The sequence below is a fragment of the Oncorhynchus mykiss genome, chromosome 12 (genome assembly GCF_057628025.1).
Source record: "Oncorhynchus mykiss isolate SJ-2025 chromosome 12, ASM5762802v1, whole genome shotgun sequence".
NCBI classification, from domain to species: Eukaryota; Metazoa; Chordata; class Actinopteri; order Salmoniformes; family Salmonidae; genus Oncorhynchus; species Oncorhynchus mykiss.
The window spans coordinates 19,143,338-19,162,268 of record NC_143033.1 but is presented as its reverse complement, the minus strand read 5'-3'; the positions used below and the strand labels follow the sequence as shown (position 1 = coordinate 19,162,268).

Sequence of the window (18,931 nt, the reverse complement as noted above, 5' to 3'; positions counted from 1 at the left end):
ACGTGTCCATCTAATCAACAATAGCTGGCTACAGTATTTGGACTGACAACGTTCAGTACTGAAGTGAAAATGTAATGTAGCTTACTATCCACTTGACGGAGGCAGAGAGCCTCTCTGACCAAAACGAGAAAAGGGGAGTGTCATTAGTGAATAGCACCATTGCTTCGTCGCGGTTATAATGACAATTCAAACCAGCCAGCCACACGTCTTTTTAATTTAATGTAAAACATTTATATTCGTCAATAGCTACCTAGTTTTCAGAGCAGCTAACGTTATGTCAAGCCGGAGGAGGTAAGTTGACTTGGTTTGCTAGCTAAAGTGGCTATAATTAACGTTAGCTAAACTTAGGAGTATCTCTAGTTAAGTTTGCTGCAGCAATGTGTGAATTAAATTAGAAGTAGCTACCAGAATGCAAAAAGCCAATACCATTGCTGGGATAGGGGAACGTTTCATACTAGACTACTCTTATTCTGACAATGACTATAGTAGGTTAGCTAAATTAAGTTATTCCGCGTTCAAAACAACTGGCAACTCGTATATATCGGACTGTGAGTTCAAGACAATTGGGAACCCGGCTGGCGGAAAAAATCGTTTAATGGTCATCTAACTCGGAGTTCCAACTCAAGAACTCGGGCCTATTTCTAGAACTCTAACTTTCCGACCTGAAGATCAGACGTCATGATTTGACCGTCATTTTTAGTGTTCCCAGGTGTCTTGAACGCACCAATAGTTAAACACACGTTGTTTTCTAGCTCGGGAGTATTCATTACAGAACACGTTCAGTTTAATAACCAAACAGAACTAAACTCGTTTTTGGACAAATGCAGGTCTCTCATAGTTTCGTTTGCTTCCGTTTTAAGGACAGAATACAGAATTGGCGCAATGAATAGACCCGTGGGGCAAGAGGAGTCTTCAACGCGCTTTATCGTTAAATCATCCCCACATCACACATTTTTATTAGTGACTGGCTTTAACACGCTTTTGTTAATCATTAAAGTAAAAATGTTGCTAGAGTAGTGACAAACTTCCTCTGCTAGACCCACCAGACTAACGTTAGCTCCCGAGTCATAGTACAGATCCAACCCAGGCGAGGGGGGTCATGACTAATTTACCACAGCCCATAGAGAATGATAGAGGTCTCTAGTGGCCAAAAGGCCTCATTTCCATGGGCTGCGCCATGGAGGGCATCCACAATTGTAATGTAGTCAACTGGGTGGGACTTCCAACTTCATTGGGTGATCCCTCCTGGTGACCCTGTTCAAGTCATTTGTAACATGGTTACAAAGAGAGAAAAAGCATCAAAGGCACCCAAGATTTTGATAACTAAGCCAAGATAGACCACAGCCTGTCATTTCCAATGGGAATAAATTAGTCGTGGTGTGCAGAACAGGCAAGGAGGGGGCAGAGCCAAGCACGAGCTAGCGAGATCCTATTGGGCATTCAAGCATATTTGCATAAGGGAATGCCTACTCCGTGAAATCCATCTTCTCCTACTGTCTGCCACTGGGCTTCCTCTCATCACCATATTTGGTAGTGAGAGGAAAATGCCAATGAGATGCTTCACATGTATACTTCCGATTAACTATCTGGCTCATACCATACAACATCTCCTTTCCATAAAGTATATATTCAAATTTTCATACTATATTTCATTGGAAAGGCAGAGCGTTTATCAAAAGCAATCACTTTTGCATGTGAACACAGAATCGTACTCATTACTCCACATCCTTAATCTACCTCACTTTCGTTTTGAGTGAACTTTGCCAACGAATGCAATCACTCTTCACCCGATGCAAACTACTTTTGCCCGGGCCAGGGGTGTATGCATTAAGCCAAGTCTGTTGCAAAATGTTTTGTCTGTTCAACGTGACGTAAAAGCGGTTGGGTTCTTAAACGGAAGTTGTAGTTAATTTGAATTGTATGATTTCCACGCATTGCCATTTCAATCAGAATAGTCTGTGATGTGTTTGAGACAAAATATCCACAGGAAAATAGTATTAAACAGACTTCAAGACTTCAAGACTTTGCGGTCTCTGTGTGGCAGTCAATACTTGTTTGGTCATCGGCTAAGACACGTGCACAAGACAGAAGTACATGGATAGGATACAACAAAAGTCTTGAAGGTGTTTACATGGTGTACGCATGTGACAGATATAACAACGCCAGTACCAGCGCTCTAATAATTCAGGAAGACAACACTTTTCTGTGGATATTTTGTCTCACATTTTGACCAGCTGAAGAACCAACCGCACATACAACCAGTAGAGTAAGTGAAAATGTAATTTTATACAAGATTCTGGCTTGTAAGGAAACTTTCCAAGTTTTTGCAGTGCTTGGTTTGACTGTATACCAATAATTGGTATCATATCCAATTTATTAAGTAATGTGTTGGCGAATGGGGCTGAAGTATGGGATTAAAAACAAACAAAAATAACTATTGTAAATTATAAACTGGGTAGTTTGAGCCCTGAATGCTGATTGGCTGACAGCCGTGGTATATCAGCCCGTACACCACGGTCTTGACATGTATTTTTACTGCTCTAATTAACTTCTTGGCGCACCCATCCCGTTAGCGGGATCATTTTCGTCAACATCCGCTGAATTGCAGAGCGCCAAATTCAAATTAAATTACGAAAAGGATTTAATTTTCATGAAATAACAAGTGCAATATAGCAAAATACAGCTTAGTTTGTTAATCCACCTGGCGTGTCAAATTTCAAAAAAGCTTTACAGCAAAAGCTATCCAAGCGTTTATGTTAGGACATCTCTCTCAGCAGACAAAACATTACAAACAGCTAGCAGCAAAGTAGATTCGTCATGAAAGTCAGAGAAGCCATAAAATTAATCGCTTACCTTTGATCTTCGGATGTTTGCACTCACGAGACTCCCAGTTACACAATAAATGTTCCTTTTTGTTCCTTTTTGTTTTTATATCCAAAATACCTCAATTTGTTTGCCGCATTTGTTCAGAAATCCACAGGCTTGAGCGGTCACGACGGGGCAGATGAAAATTCCAAATAGTATCCATGAAGTTCGTAGAAACATGTCAAACGTTTTTTATAATAAATCCTCAGGTTGTTTTTACAATAAATAATCAATAATATTTCAACAGGATCGGAGCTTTTTCAATAGGAGAGAGGGAGAAAATGTCTGCTCCAAGCTGTTGCGCATGCAAAACTCTGCTGGCACCCAGTCATCCAATGACGCGATGTGATCCTTCTCGCTCATTTTTCAGAATAAAAGCCTGAAACTGTGTAAAGACTGTTCACATCATGTTTAAGCCATAGAGAAAGGAATCTGGTTGATATATCTTTAAATGGAAGGAAGGCATGCAATGGAACAGAGGTTTCTGGAAAAACAGCACTTCCTGGTTGGATTATCCTTAGGTTTTCGCCTGCAAAATCAGTTCTGTTAATCTCACTGACAATATTTTGACAGTTTTGGAAACTCTAGAATGTTTTCTATCCTAATCTGACAATTATATGCATATTCTGGGCCTGAGAAATAGGCCGTTTCATTTGGGTAAGTTTTTCGTCCAAACATCAAAATACTCCCCCCTACACTCGAGGTTGAAGTTGGTAACCAGTTGTGTCATGCCTAAGAACTGCCCTTGGCCATGGTATATTGGCCATATACCACCCACCCCCCATGCCTGATTGCTTAAATATACTGTCTGTAAAATGTATGTATGAGCTGGATGTAGAAGCCTGACGGTTGTCCATTAGTTTACTCCAATTAGGGGAGGGATGGTAGGGTTGGGGAAAAATAATATATATCTTTTTTTATACAGTACCAGTCAAAAGTTTGGACAACTACACTCTTTCAAGGGTTTTTATTTTTTACTATTTTCTACATAGTAGAATAATAGTGAAGACATCAACTATGAAATGACACATATGGAATCATGGAGTAAACAAAACAAGTGTAAAACATTTTTATATAATAATCTAAATATATTTGAGATTCTTCAAAGTAGCCACCCTTTGCCTTGATGACCGCGTTGCTCACTCTTCACATTCTCTCAACCAACTTCATGAGGTAGTCACCTAGAATGCATTTCAATTAACAAGTGTGCCTTAAGTTAATTTGTGGAATTTCTTTCCTTAATGCGTTTGATCCAATCAGTTGTGTTGTGACAAAATAGGCTTGGTATACAGAAGATAGCCCTTTAGTAAAAGCAAAGAGAAACGACAGTACATCATTACTTTAAGACATGAAGGTCAGTCAATCCGGAACATTTCAAGAACTTTAAACGTTTCTTCAAGTGCAGCCGCAAAAGCCATCAAGCGCTATGATGAAACTGGCTCTCATAAGGACCGCCACTGGAAAGGAAGACCCAGAGGTACCTCTGCTGCAAATACAGTGCCTTGCGAAAGTATTCGGCCCCCTTGAACTTTGCGACCTTTTGCCACATTTCAGGCTTCAAACATAAAGATATAAAACTGTATTTTTTTTGTGAAGAATCAACAAGTGGGACACAATCATGAAGTGGATGACATTTATTGGATGTTTCAAACTTTTTTAACAAATCAAAAACTGAAAAATTGGGCGTGCAAAATTATTCAGCCCCTTTACTTTCAGTGCAGCAAACTCTCTCCAGAAGTTCAGTGAGGATCTCTGAATGATCCAATGTTGACCTAAATGACTAATGATGATAAATACAATCCACCTGTGTGTAATCAAGTCTCCGTATAAATGCACCTGCACTGTGATAGTCTCAGAGGTCCGTTAAAAGCGCAGAGAGCATCATGAAGAACAAGGAACACACCAGGCAGGTCCGAGATACTGTTGTGAAGAAGTTTAAAGCCGGATTTGGATACAAAAAGATTTCCCAAGCTTTAAACATCCCAAGGAGCACTGTGCAAGCGATAATATTGAAATGGAAGGAGTATCAGACCACTGCAAATCTACCAAGACCTGGCCGTCCCTCTAAACTTTCAGCTCATACAAGGAGAAGACTGATCAGAGATGCAGCCAAGAGGCCCATGATCACTCTGCATGAAATGCAGAGATCTACAGCTGAGGTGGGAGACTCTGTCCATAGGACAACAATCAGTCGTATATTGCACAAATCTGGCCTTTATGGAAGAGTGGCAAGAAGAAAGCCATCTCTTAAAGATATCCATAAAAAGTGTTGTTTAAAGTTTGCCACAAGCCACCTGGGAGACACACCAAACATGTGGAAGAAGGTGCTCTGGTCAGATGAAACCAAAATTGAACTTTTTGGCAACAATGCAAAATGTTATGTTTGGCGTAAAAGCAACACAGCTGAACACACCATCCCCACTGTCAAACATGGTGGTGGCAGCATCATGGTTTGGGCCTGCTTTTCTTCAGCAGGGACAGGGAAGATGGTTAAAATTGATGGGAAGATGGATGGAGCCAAATACAGGACCATTCTGGAAGAAAAACCTGATGGAGTCTGCAAAAGACCTGAGACTGGGACGGAGATTTGTCTTCCAACAAGACAATGATCCAAAACATAAAACAAAATCTACAATGGAATGGTTCAAAAATAAACATATCCAGGTGTTAGAATGGCCAAGTCAAAGTCCAGACCTGAATCCAATCGAGAATCTGTGGAAAGAACTGAAAACTGCTGTTCACAAATGCTCTCCATCCAACCTCACTGAGCTCGAGCTGTTTTGCAAGGAGGAATGGGAAAACGTTTCAGTCTCTCGATGTGCAAAACTGATAGAGACATACCCCAAGCGACTTACAGCTGTAATCGCAGCAAAAGGTGGCGCTACAAAGTATTAACTTAAGGGGGCTGAATAATTTTGCACACCCAATTTTTCAATTTTTGATTTGTTAAAAAAGTTTGAAATATCCTTTAAATGTTGTTCCACTTCATGATTGTGTCCCACTTGTTGTTGATTCTTCACAAAAAAATACAGTTTTATATCTTTGTTTGAAGCCTGAAATGTGGCAAAAGGTCGCAAAGTTCAAGGGGGCCGAATACTTTCGCAAGGCACTGTAAGTTCATTAGTTAACGGCCTCAGAAATTAACTGCACCTCAGATTGCAGTCCAAATAAATGCTTCAGAGTTCAACTAACAGACACATCTCAACATCAACTGTTCAGAGGAGACTGCATGGTTGAATTGCTGCAAAAAAACACTACTAAAGGATACCAAGAAGATACTTGCTTGGGCCAAGAAATACGAGCAATGGGCTAGGGTCAGTTGGTTATATCTGGAGTACTTCTCCTGTCCTATTCAGTGTCCTGTGTGAATTTAAGTGTGCTCTCTCTAATTCTCTTTCTCTCTCTCGGAGGACCTAGGACCATGCCTCAGGACTACCTGACATGATGACTCCTTGCTGTCCCCAGTCCACCTGGCCGTGCTGCTGCTCCAGTTTCAACTGTTCTGCCTTATTATTATTATTGGACCATGCTGGTCAATTATGAACATTTGAACATCTTGGCCATGTTCTGTTATAATCTCCACCCGGCGCAGCCAGAAGAGGACTGGCCACCCCACATAGCCTGGTTCCTCTCTAGGTTTCTTCCTAGGTTTTGGCCTTTCTAGGGAGTTTTTCCAAGCCACCGTGCTTCTACACCTGCATTGCTTGCTGTTTGGGGTTTTAGGCTGGGTTTCTGTACAGCACTTTGAGATATCAGCTGATGTACGAAGGGCTATATAAATAAATTTGATTTGATTAGACCGGTGGAAATCTTCCCTTTGGTCTGATGAGTCCAAATTTGTGATTTTTGGTTCCAACCGCCGTATCTTTGTGAGATGCAGAGTAAGTGAATGTATTATCTCCTCGTGTGGTTCCCACCATGAAGCATTGAGGTGTGCTTTGCTGGTGACATTGTCTGATATTTATTTAGGATTCAAGGCAAACTTAACCAGCATGCCTACCACAGCATTCTGCATCGATACGCTATCCCATCTGGTTTGCGCTTAGAGGGACTATCATTTGTTTTTCAACAGGACAATGACCCAACACACCTCCAGGTTATGTAAGGGCTATTTGACCAAGAAGGAGAGTGATGGAGTTCTGCATCAGATGATCTGGCCTCCACAATCACCTGACCTCAACCCAATTGTGATGGTGTGGGATAAGTTGGACCTCAGAGTGATGGAAAAGCAGCCAACAAGTGCTCAGCATATGTGGGAACTCCTTCAAGACTGTTGGAAAAGCATTCCAGTTGTAGCTGGTTGAGAGAATGCCAAGAGTATGAAAAGCTGTCATCAAGGCAAAGGGTGGCTACTTTGAATACTGAAATGTATATTGATTTGTTTGACTTTTTTTCCATTTATTTTTTTTTTTTTTTACTACATGATTTTATAGTTTTGATGTCTTTTTTCATTTTTTTTATTTATATTTATTTAACCAGGTAAGCTAGTTGAAAACAAGTTCTCATTTGCAACTGTGACCTGGCCAAGATAAAGCATAGCAGTTCGACACATACAACAACAGAGTTACACATGGAATGAACAAAACATAGTCAATAATACAGTAGGAAAAAAAAGAAAACAAAGTCTATATACAGTGAGTGCAAATGAGGTAAGATTAGGGACGTAAGGCAATAAGTAGGCCATGGTGGCGAAGTAATTACAATATGGCAATTAAACACTGGAATGGTAGATGTGCAAGTAGAGATACTGTGGTGCAAAAGGAGCAAAATAGATGGGCTGTATACTGATGGGCTATGAACAGGTGCAGTGATCTGTGAGCTGCTCTGACAGCTGGTTCTTAAAGCTAGTGAGGGAGATGGGGAATCTCCAGCTTCAGTGATTTTTTTTTGCAGTTCGTTCCAGTCAGTGGCAGCAGAGAACTGGAAGGAAAGGCGACCAAAGGAGGAATTGGCTTTGGGGGTGACCAGTGAGATATACCTACTGGAGCGTGTGCTACGAGTGGGTGCTGCTATGGTGACCAGCGAGCTGAGATAGGGCGGGGCTTTACTTAACAGAGACTTGTAGATAACCTGTAGCCAGTGGGTTTGGTGACGAGTATGAAGCGAGGGCCAGCCAACGAGAGCGTACAGGTCGCAGTGGTGGGTAGTATATGGGGCTTTGGTGACAAAAAGGATGGCACTGTGATAGACTACATCCAGTTTGCTGAGTAGCGTGTTGGAGGCTATTTTATAGATGACATCGCCGAAGTCAAGGAAGGGTAGGATGGTCAGTTTTACGAGGGAATGTTTGGCAGCATGAGTGAAGGAAGCTTTGTTGCGAAATAGGAAGCAGATTCAATTTTTGATTGGAGATGCTTAATGTGAATCTGGCAGGAGAGTTTACAGTCTAGCCAGACACCTAGGTATTTGTAGTTATCCACGTATTCTAAGTCAGAGCCGTCCAGAGTAGTGATGCTGGATGGGCGGGCAGGTGCGGGCAATGATCGGTTGAATAGCATGCATTTAGTTTTACTTGCGTTTAAGAGCAGTTGGAGGCCACGGAAGGAGAGTTGTATGTCATTGAAGCTCGTCTGGAGGTTAGTTAACAGTGTCCAAAGAAGGGCCAGAAGTATACAGAATGGTGTCGTCTGCGTAGAGGTGGAATAGAGAATCACCAGCAGCAAGAGCGACATATCATTGATGTGTACAGAGAAGAGAGTCGGCCCGAGAATTGAACCCCATAGAGACTGCCAGAGGTCCGGACAACAGGCCCTCCGATTTGACACACTATCAGAGAAGTAGTTGGTGAACCAGGCGAGGCAATCATTTGAGAAACCAAGGCTGTTGAGTCTGCCTATAAGAATGTGGTGATTGACAGTCGAAAGCCTTGGCCAGGTCGATGAATACAGCTGCACACTAATGTCTCTTATCGATGGTGGTTATGATATCGTTAAGGACCTTGAGCGTGGCTGAGGTGCACCCATGACCAGATTGCATAGCAGAGAAGGTACAATGTGATTCAAAATGGTCAGTAATCTGTTTGTTAACTTGGCTTTCGAAGACCTTAGAGATGTAGGATAGATATAGGTATGTAGCAGTTTGGGTCTAGAGTGTCTCCCCCTTTTGAAGAGAGGGATGACCGCGGCAGCTTTCCAATCTTTGGGAATCTCAGACGATACGAAGAGAGGTTGAACAGGCTAGTAATAGGGGTTGCAACAATTTCGGCAGATAATTTAAGAAAGAGAGGGTCCAGATTGTCTAGCCTGGCTGATTTGTAGGGGTCCAGATTTTGCCGCTCTTTCAGAACATCAGCTGTCTGGATATGGGTGAAGGAGAAATGGTGGGTTGCTGTGGAGGGTGCCGGGCAGTTGGCCAGGGTAGGGGTAGCCAGGTGGAAAGCATGGCCAGCCGTAGAGAAATGCTTATTGAAATTCTCAATTATAGTGAATTTGTCGGTTGTAACAGTGTTTCCTAGCCTCAGAGCAGTGGGTAGCTGGGATGAGGTGCTCTTATTCTCCATGGACTTTAGTGTCCCAGAACTTTTTTGAGTTTGTACTGCAGGATACAAATTTCTGTTTAAAATAGCTAGCCTTAGATTTCCTGCCTGTGTATATTGGTTCCTAACTTCCCTGAAAAGTTGCATATCACGGGGGCTATTCGATGCTAATGCAGAATGCCACAGGATGTTTTTCTGCAGGTCTGGAGTGAACCAAGGGCTATATCTATTCCTGGTTCTACATTTTTTGAATGGGGCATGCCTATTTAAGATGGTGAGGAAGGAACTTTTAAAGAATAACCAGGCATCCTCTACTGTCTGGATGAGGTCAATGGCGTTCCAGGATACTCCGGCCAGGTCGATTAGAAAGGCCTGCTCGCAGAAGTGTTTTAGGGAGCGTTTGACAGTGATGAGGGGTGGTCGTTTGCTCGCAGACCCATTACGGATGCAGGCAATGAGGCAGTGATCGCTGAGATCTTGGTTGATAACAGCAGAGGTGTATTTGGAGGGAGAGTTAGTTAGGATGATATCTATGAGGGTGCCCGTGTTTACGGATTTGGGGTTATATCTGGTAGGTTCATTGATAAGTTGTGTGAGATTGAGGGCACCAATAGGATGGCCGGGTGTTAAGCATGTCCCAGTTTAGGTCACGAGCTCAGAAGATAGATGGGGGCAATCAAATCACATATGGTGTCGAGGGCACAGCTGGGGGCAGAGGGTGGTCTATAGCAAGCAGCAACGGTGAGAGACTTGTTTCTGGAAAGGTTAATTTTTAGAAGTAGAAGCTCAATTTTTTGGGGTACAGACCTGGATAGTAAGACAGAACTCTGCAGGTTTTCTTTGCAGTAAATTGCAACACCGCCCCCTTTGGCAGTTCTATCTTGTCGGAACATGTTATAGTTAGGAATGGAAATTTCACGGTTTTTGGTGGTCTTCCTAAGCCAGGATTCAGACACAGCTAGGACATCCGGATTGGTGGAGTGTGCTAGGGCAGTGAATAAAACAAACTTAGGGAGGAGGCTTCTAATGTTAACTTGCATGAAACCAAGGCTTTTACAGTTGCAGAAGTCAACAAATGAGAGAGCCTGGGGGATGGGAGTGGAGGTAGACAATGCAGGGCCTGGATTAACCTCTACATCACCAGAGGAATAGAGGAGGAGTAGGATAAGGGTACGGCTAAAGGCTAACAGAACTGGACGCCTAGTACGTTCAGTACAGAGAGTAAAAGGAGCAGATTTCTGGGCACGGTAGAATATATTCAAGGCATAATGTACAGACAAAGGTATAGTAGGATGTGAATACAGTGGGGGTAAACCTGTGCATATAGTGATAATGAAAGAGAGATTTTCTCTAGAAATAGCATTTAAACCAGGTGATGTCACTGCATGTGTGAGGGGTAAAACTAAATTGTTTGCCGAGGCGTGTTGAGCAGTGCTAGAGGCTCTACAGTGAAATTTTTCTATTGTAGAAAATAGTAAAAATAAAGAAAAACCCTTGAATGAGTAGGTGTGTCAACTTTTGACTGGTACTATGTATACATTTTTTTAATATTTGATTTACTTAAAAAATAGGCATTGGAAATGCAGACAATTACATAGATTCTGTCAATCTGCAATATTAAAGCCAATCTACCTCCTAAAAAAATATTGTTTTTGCAGTGCTTGGTTTCAAACTGTATACCAATAATTGGTATCCTGTTCAGATTTGTTAGGCAATGTGTTTGCTACTTAGCCAGCTGAAGTTACCAAATGTGATGGTCATGTCACTCATCTCTGCAGTGAAGCCCTGGCTTTCTCTCTAGTGACGGGTATAAACCATGCCATGGCCAAGCTGGTGGACATCTGGGACAGCATGGGCATCATGGAGGAGCAGAGGGTAGAGCGGATGGAGACGGTGAAGAAACACATTGAGGTGAGGCTTCAGAAAACAGGAAATGTAGATGAACTGAAAATGAAACGGAAGCCTTGTCAAGTAACTAATTAACAGACTGACTTGACATTCCTAATCTAAAGGGCCTTTTGAATGACATGATCACTGAGGAAGAAGCTTTGAAGCACCGCATCCGAACCAATATCATCACTTTTGAAAAACAGTTGGATACCTTGTGTCTGGAAATGTCAATGGATCCATACAAAGTAAGTGGTTATTTCTTCAGGCTTAACAACAACAGTAAAGGTTGGTCTTTAAAGGTTCTGTGTCTCAATAGTTTAGCTGGTTCCACCCCTTGACTCTTTTCCTTCCATTGTGCTAACCTCCTGTTTCCATCTTGTCCACCTGTCAGTTTGAGGAGGGCCTGACAGTCCTCCAGATCGAGAAGAACCTGCGTCTGCGTGTGGAGGTTCTGACCAAGGAGAAGGTGGACCGTTTGAAGGAGTTACACGGACTGCAGCAGCAGGATAAGGAACTGTGCTTGGAGCTGTGCGTCACTCCCTATTATGCTCCCACAGGCAGCATACCCTCACGCACTCAGTTGCAGGAGTTCCGGGAGCACCTCAAGACCCTCAGTGAAGAAAAGGTATTGCAACAGCTGCCAGGATGGCAAGACATTAGTGTGAATGTTATGAATACCTGACTCAAGTATTACTAAGAACACTATTATTAATTTCTTATTTTTTAAGTCTCTTTTGTGGTCTTGTGATGTTTGTCTTTTGTTGGAAGCATCTCGTCTCTTGTCCCTCCCTTCCCCCGTTCTGTAGAAGAGTCGTGCAAAGGTGTTTTCAGGGCTGCGTGAGGACATCAGGAAGCTCATGGAGGACATGGGTCAGAAACCAGAAACCAGTCTGGAGAAAGAGTCGGTGTGTCATGGCGAGGAGATATTCCTGCTCACGCATGAAAACATCAAAGCCCTCCAACTGCTGTTGTCCCAGGTACTGAAAATAATTTGATAAAACTTACTAATGATTACTCAAATATTTTTGTTGTTTTGGTTCTAGGACTTTTGACCAATTATATTAGTATATTTTTGTTTAGATGAAGGTCAAGAAGGAATCCCTGATGAATACTCTGGCTGAGCTGAAAGAACGAGCTATGTGCCTGTGGAATCGTCTGGAAGCGCTGGAGCAAGATCGCACTGCGTTCCAGGAGAGTGTGCAGGGTACCCTTTCTGACCAAATCACACAGGTTGGAACTCCCTCTTCATACGTATCTCTTCACCACTGTGTTGGACAAAGCTTCACTGGCATACCACTGCAAAACAGTAAACATGGCACCATAACTATTAAGTTTCCCCAGTATTGACTAACAAGGGAACAGAGAATACCTCTACAATGGTGCTAGAACATCAGTGTTTGACAGTCCTGTATCATTAGGGCAGTGTTTCCTAACTCCAGTACCTTCAACAGTACACATTTTTGTTCTAGTCCCAGACAAGCACACTTGATTCAACTTATCAACTAATGATCAAGCCCTCAATGAGTTGAATCAGGTGAGTTTGTCTGGGGCTACAACAAAAACATGTGCTGTTGGAGGTACTTGAGGACTGGAGTTGAGAAACACTGCATTAGGGCATACGGAAAATTTTAAATTAGTATTTCTTAAGGAACGAGTTCAGATGGTACCTCCTCATGTCGCTGTTTCAGAGATTTATTTTTACTCCTACTGAACCTGACCTTGTTGCCCTTCCAGTGGCAGGGGGAGGTTGATCGTCTGACAGTCCTGCAGAAAGCCATGTTGGAGGATGTGATTGACAAGGTCCGACAGGAACTAGTGGCTCTCTGGGACAAGTGCAACCAGGGCACTGAGCAGCGTGAACCCTTCAACGCCCACATCTGTGACGGTAGGTAGAACAATAATGGAAATACTTCCTCTCACTCATACGCAAAACGCATACATACTGATCGAACCGATCCGTCTTTCCCTAGATGACTTCACAGAGGAATTGTTGGCACTGCATGATGCTGAGCTATTGAAGGTGAAGAATTACTATGACCTGGCTAAACCCTTACTGGAGGTTCTGCAGAAATGGGAGAAGTACTGGGCCCTCTTCCAGGACTTTGAGGTAATGCTGGAATTTGCGGTCAAGCTATGTTTGTGAAATAAATTGCAAATATGTATTTTTAATTGTGTACCACTTGATGCATGTAATGGTTTTCAATCAAAAATATCCACAGTAGATACCAGCTGCTCTTGTTTCTGATACATGTTCAGTGTGGTGCAGAATTGTTTTTGTTCCACTTGACATAGAAACATATCTAATTTTCAATCCTCTTTGCAGAAAAAGGCCAATGATCCAAACCGCTTCTCCAACAGAGGAGGAGCCCTTCTCAAAGATGCCAAAGAGAAGGTCAAAGTTCAGAAGATGTTGCCAAAGGTAAGGCTGGATTTGACTCCTCAACATGTCCCTCTAATAACTTTATTTGGCAGTTGGAGGGAGGGAGAGAAAAACAATGTATATATTCTTTATTTTTAAAGTAGGGCTGTTGTACATGTTGGTCTAGAGCATCCCAATCATGCTCAATGGGTGACATGTCTGAGAATGGAAGAACTGGGACATTTTCAGCTTCCAGGAATTGTGTACAGATCCTTGCGATATTGAGCCGTGCATTATCATGCTGGACATGAAGTGATGGTGGTGGATGAATGGCACCACAACGGGCCTCAGATCTCGTCACGGTATCACTGCATTCAAATTGCCATCAATAAAATGCAATTGTGTTCATTCTCTGTAGCTTATGCCTGCCCATACCATAACCCCACTGCCACCATGGGGCACTCTTCACAACATTGACATCAGAAAACCGCTCGCCCACACGTCTGCGGTTGAGGCTGGTTGGACGTACTGCCAAATTCTCTAAAAGGTTCTTGCAGTCAGGAAACTTTTATTGTCCCCAGCACAATGTGCACCTGTGGTAATGATCATGCTGTTTAATCAGCTTCTTGATATGCCTCACCTGTCAAGTGGATGGAATAGCTTGGCAAAGGAGAAATGCTCCCTAACAGGGATGTAAACAAATTTGTTCATAATTTGAGAGAAATGAGCTTTTTGTGTGTGGAAAGTTTCTGGGATCTTTTATTTCAGCTCATTAAACATGGGACCAACACTTTACATGTTGCATTCATATTTTTGTTCAGTGTATATATTTTTTTAAATATAATGTACATTTAAAATGTAATGTCTGCAAAGTGGCAGCAATGGTTGATGGTAATCAAAAGATCACTGCCTCCTTTATTCAATGTCAAATCTCGACCCCACTGTATGCTGCTGCCCCACTGTATGATGGGTATATGATGGTGTCATTGAGGTTGTGACCTTATGTAAAATGCCAATGATGAATACAGTTTAAATGCCAGTGAAGTGTGTGTATATAAAGGATTTTGACAAAGGAAACGTGATGTTGATCCTCCCTGTTATGTGATGTGACTAGTTGGAGGAAGAGCTGAGGACTGGTGTTGAGAGCTGGGAGAAGGACCAGGGTACTGCCTTCCTGGTCCAGGGCCAGAGAGTCATGACCTACATCTCCACCCAATGGGAGGAGCACAAACAGCTGAGGGGCAAGGAGAAGAGTGAACGTGCCACTGTAAGTCCAGCCCCTCATAATGCTCTCACATTGACCCAGCAGTGTTCCCCAGTCAGCCCAATACTGGTCCATAGAGGCTTCAGGTGGGCGTTTGCTATTTGTCTTTAAAAACTATCATCAAACCTGATCTCCCTGTTCCCATGTGCAAAAGGCCAATTCTAAAACGTACTGTGCTGAACTTGGATTGAAATAGACTTGTACACCATATGGTGGTCAGCATGTGTAACTGTTGAATGGTGGGAAACAGGGATTTGACCATTCTGTCCCCAGCAGAATGGTCTGTTTGTTATTGACTGGTATGTGACTGAGGCTTTGTTTGTCTCGGTGTTGCAGACATCAAAGAAGGGGGAAATGACAACTCTCTTCAAAACTCCCACGAAGAGGGCCCATGGCGGGATGAACACCCTCACCCCCAACAAGATCAGGAAGGTACAGTAACTAGCAGTGGTTCACATAAGGCTAGTTCACTCCCCTCCAAAACCAACTGGCCACTTTACTATTGTAACTTTTTTTTATTTATTTAACTAGGCAAGTCTGTTCTTAACTTTCTTATTAACAATGACTGCCTACACCAGCCAAACCCAGACGACTCTGGGCCAATTGACCTTGACCACCATGACTGTCCTTTCAGCAGACTCCTACACAGCCTATCATGGTGCGCTCCTACAGCTGCAACTCATCCAGCACATTCATCAGTGTGCCTAGCAGCAAGCCTCCTCTCTCCCAGATTCAGATGCAGGTACACACACACACAGCACTCACTCCAAACTGTGGCCCATCATTGGTTCTTGTGCTTGCACACGTATATCCAAATTGAATGTTCAACATCTTCCTTTTATATTGCTGGACAACTATTAAAACAACCACTAGGTGATGCTGTTATAGAATTTTTCTTATTCAAGCGGTAAGCCATTCGGCCACAGTCAACTTAGCTTGTGAAAGAATATTGACAGTAAAATCAAAACTTGTCTTTTAGAATCTAACCTCTTTCCAAGGTCAATCATTCTGGTAAAGAGATGCAGAAATTGAATACTTCAAATGATTAGCAGAGACTGCTGGGAAGGAAGTGTGTTGCATGCTCAGTTTGTTGACTGATGTGCTGTTTGTTTGTCCATTCATTGGCTAAGCAGAAAACCAAGTCCCTTGAGAGAAGCAGCAGTAGTCAGAGAACACCCCTGCAGGAGTACAACGGTACAGAGGAGAAAAAACCTGTTGACATCAGCTACTCCGACTTCACTGTAAGACCAGCCTTTTAAACTATACTCTAACTCAGCGGTCACCAACCTTTTCTGAGTCAAGATCACTTTCGGAGTCAAAAAGCAAGCCGAGATCTACCTCACAGAATTGATTAAAAGCATGACATGAATCGAGGCCTATGCAACATTAATCTAATTAAACCAGTTCTGTAGGAATGAGGTTTGTGCTGTATGCCTAATATATTACCACAGCATACTGCCAATCTTGTTCTTGTCGGACCATACACTGCCATTCAAACGTTCGGGGACACTTAGAAATGTCCTTGTTTTTGAAAGAAATTCACTTTTTTTTTTCAAATTGATCAGAAATACAGTGTAGACCTTGTTAATGTTGTAAATGACTATTGTAGCTGGAAACGGCTGATTTTTATGGAATATCTACATAGGCGTACAGAGGCCCATTATCAGCAACCATTACTCCTGTGTTCCAATGGTACGTTGTTAGCTAATCCAAGTGTATCATTTTTTAAGACTAATTGATCATTAGAAAACCCTTTTGCAATTGTTAGCAAAGCTGAAAAATGTTCTGATTTTAAAGAAGCAATAAAACTGGCCGCCTTTAGACTAGTTGAGTATCTGGAGCCTCAGCATTTGTGGGTTCGATTACAGGCTCAAAATGGCCAAAAACTAAGCACTTTCTTCTGAAACTCAGTCTATTCTTGTTCTGAGAAATGAAGGCTATTCCATGTGAGAAATTGCCAAGAAACTGAAGATCTGGTATAACGCTGTGTACTACTCCCTTCACAGAACAGCACAAACGGGCTCTAACCAGAATAGAAAGAGGAGTGGGAGGCCCTGGTGCACAACTGAGCAAGAGGACAAGTACATTAGAGTAATGGAGTACAAATTCATGACCTCCATATTAAAATAGACACGACGAGCTGCTTATAATTATAACGCAGGGCTGTCGATACTTTTGGCTACTCATTCATTGCAGCTACAGTTCTGGTTGTAGCGGGAGTAGAAGTAGGGTGAAGCGCATTTTTATGTTTTGTAAAAGTGTTGAATAAAAACAGTGTTGACGGTGCTGAATTAAAAACTGAAGTATGAACTCACTCATGAAAACAGCAGCTCTTTGCTGTGTTCTTTAAGTCTCTCTGGTCATGGGTTTTAAAGTGATTAGATCTCATGTAGTTTGGGGGTTGTGGAAGCTGTAGGCATGGTGATTTGAGCTATTCAATAGGCCAGTGCACTTGATTTAGCTCTCAGGTCTGCCGGGTAGGCAGAGTTTGTTCCTTCAGACAAATGAAATGGTTCAAAATGGGAGTACTTTGATTATCTGGCGTGCAGGGCTTCTGAATCAAGTGCACCTACCGCCAGCAGCACAAGATGAATAAAAAATAATAATAATAGGCGCATAAGGCTTTATCGACCAGTTAACTTCACTGTAAGACCAGCCTTATATGCTGCCACCTCAACTTGCAATGTTTACTTCAATAATCCATACCAGACACATGAATTGAAAGCAAAGTGACAGAAAAAATGTTTTCTCCCATTCTGCTTACTCCTTTAGATTGCTTTTTTTAATGGGGGTGGGGAGGGGTATATCAGTTACTAAAATATGTGTCTTTCATTCCCCCCAGGGTGACCTGTCCAAAAAGACAAATGATGCCATTTTCAATTCGACAGCAAAGGACCTCTTCTGATTTTCTCATGATGGTCCTCATGTTTTAAGATGTGCGTGTGGACAATTCACCCCGCACAGGTTGTGTTGTGTCCACTTGGCACTCCTCTCGTGTGTGTATATATGGCCGGTGTTTGTAATGGTCAGTGAGCATTTCAGGTCTTTGTTATCTTGATGTAAATCATTTTTTGTAGTTGGTGTTGCTGTTACTTTGAAATGTGACCAGTTTAGCCTTTTTGTAATGCTTATTTTTGGACACCCTGTATGGAAGTGAATAGGTCTAAAGGGACTCTGTATGTGTCAGGTGTGGATGAAACATCATAAAGCCATGTTTTCCAGTTATTAATACTGTGCAGTCCAGGGAAGTGAATCACAAGTTTGATACGGTAGAGCCCCTTAGATGTTACATGCAGTACTTTTGATATTCCTTTTGATATTTGACTTGTTTATAAATGGCCAGGCTCCACCGGAGGAAGCATCCTGTTTTGATACAGACCTTCCAGCACAACAACATGCAGCTCTTTCTGTATGTAAATATTGCTCTCTTGAAAATATACTTTTCTTATTGCACATACGGTATTGACAATGTGTTTTGTCTTGACGTGTGCGTTGTCTTGTCAACATGTGCCTGTTTTTATTTTATATTTTTTGACTTAATTAATAAATATATATATTTCAATGACATCTTTTGAGTTTATTTTTTAATCTACGGTATCATATCATAATACACATGAAACAAGAGTTTGGCTTTAATCATATGGAGGAGTGTTCGATTAGAGCCAAAGTCCTTAAATTGAACCAGGCCCTGTAAACTTGAGTGGTTATAGAGAATATGAATTCCTCTTCTGCGCCATCAATCCTGGATTGTATCGTTGACCTTGAGGTAAAACACTCCTCTACCCTCGACCGATGAGTGGGATTGTAGAAACCATGTAATTATCATGGATAATCAAGTTAGTCATTTATGAAAAGGGAGAAGAGGATTTTTGCTGTGTAATTGCCTCACTGAAATAATAGCCTAATGGTCAAACATGTTTTAAATGCTTTCAAGGCAACCCAGTATTACACAATTAAAGCTGTTTGCTATTCAGCGGTCTTCATTGAAGCCCATCAATTTTTCTGGCCTGCATAATCAGAAGTACAAGGCTAGACAGCAATTCAAAAGCAATTTTGTTAGTTCTTGGCACATCAAATT

At 42.1% G+C, this 18,931-nt stretch overlaps 1 protein-coding gene across 2 annotated transcripts; it reads left to right on the top strand.

The window, feature by feature from the left end:
- Positions 1–108: 108 nt before the first annotated feature.
- Positions 109–18,415, top strand: LOC110537121 (protein regulator of cytokinesis 1). 2 transcript variants are annotated; one of them, XM_021622907.3, is made up of 14 exons: positions 109–291; positions 11,119–11,251; positions 11,353–11,475; positions 11,622–11,855; positions 12,037–12,207; positions 12,311–12,460; positions 12,965–13,115; positions 13,201–13,337; positions 13,554–13,649; positions 14,704–14,856; positions 15,190–15,285; positions 15,491–15,595; positions 15,987–16,094; positions 17,696–18,415. In XM_021622907.3, the coding sequence occupies exons 1-14, from the start codon at positions 275–277 to the stop codon at positions 17,756–17,758; spliced, it is 1,737 nt and encodes a 578-aa protein (XP_021478582.3). In that variant the 5' UTR covers positions 109–274; the 3' UTR covers positions 17,759–18,415. The 2 variants fall into 2 exon arrangements, with proteins under 2 accessions (XP_021478582.3, XP_021478581.3); XM_021622906.3 differs by having other exon boundaries at positions 111–291; positions 15,488–15,595.
- The last annotated feature ends 516 nt before the right edge of the window (positions 18,416–18,931 follow it).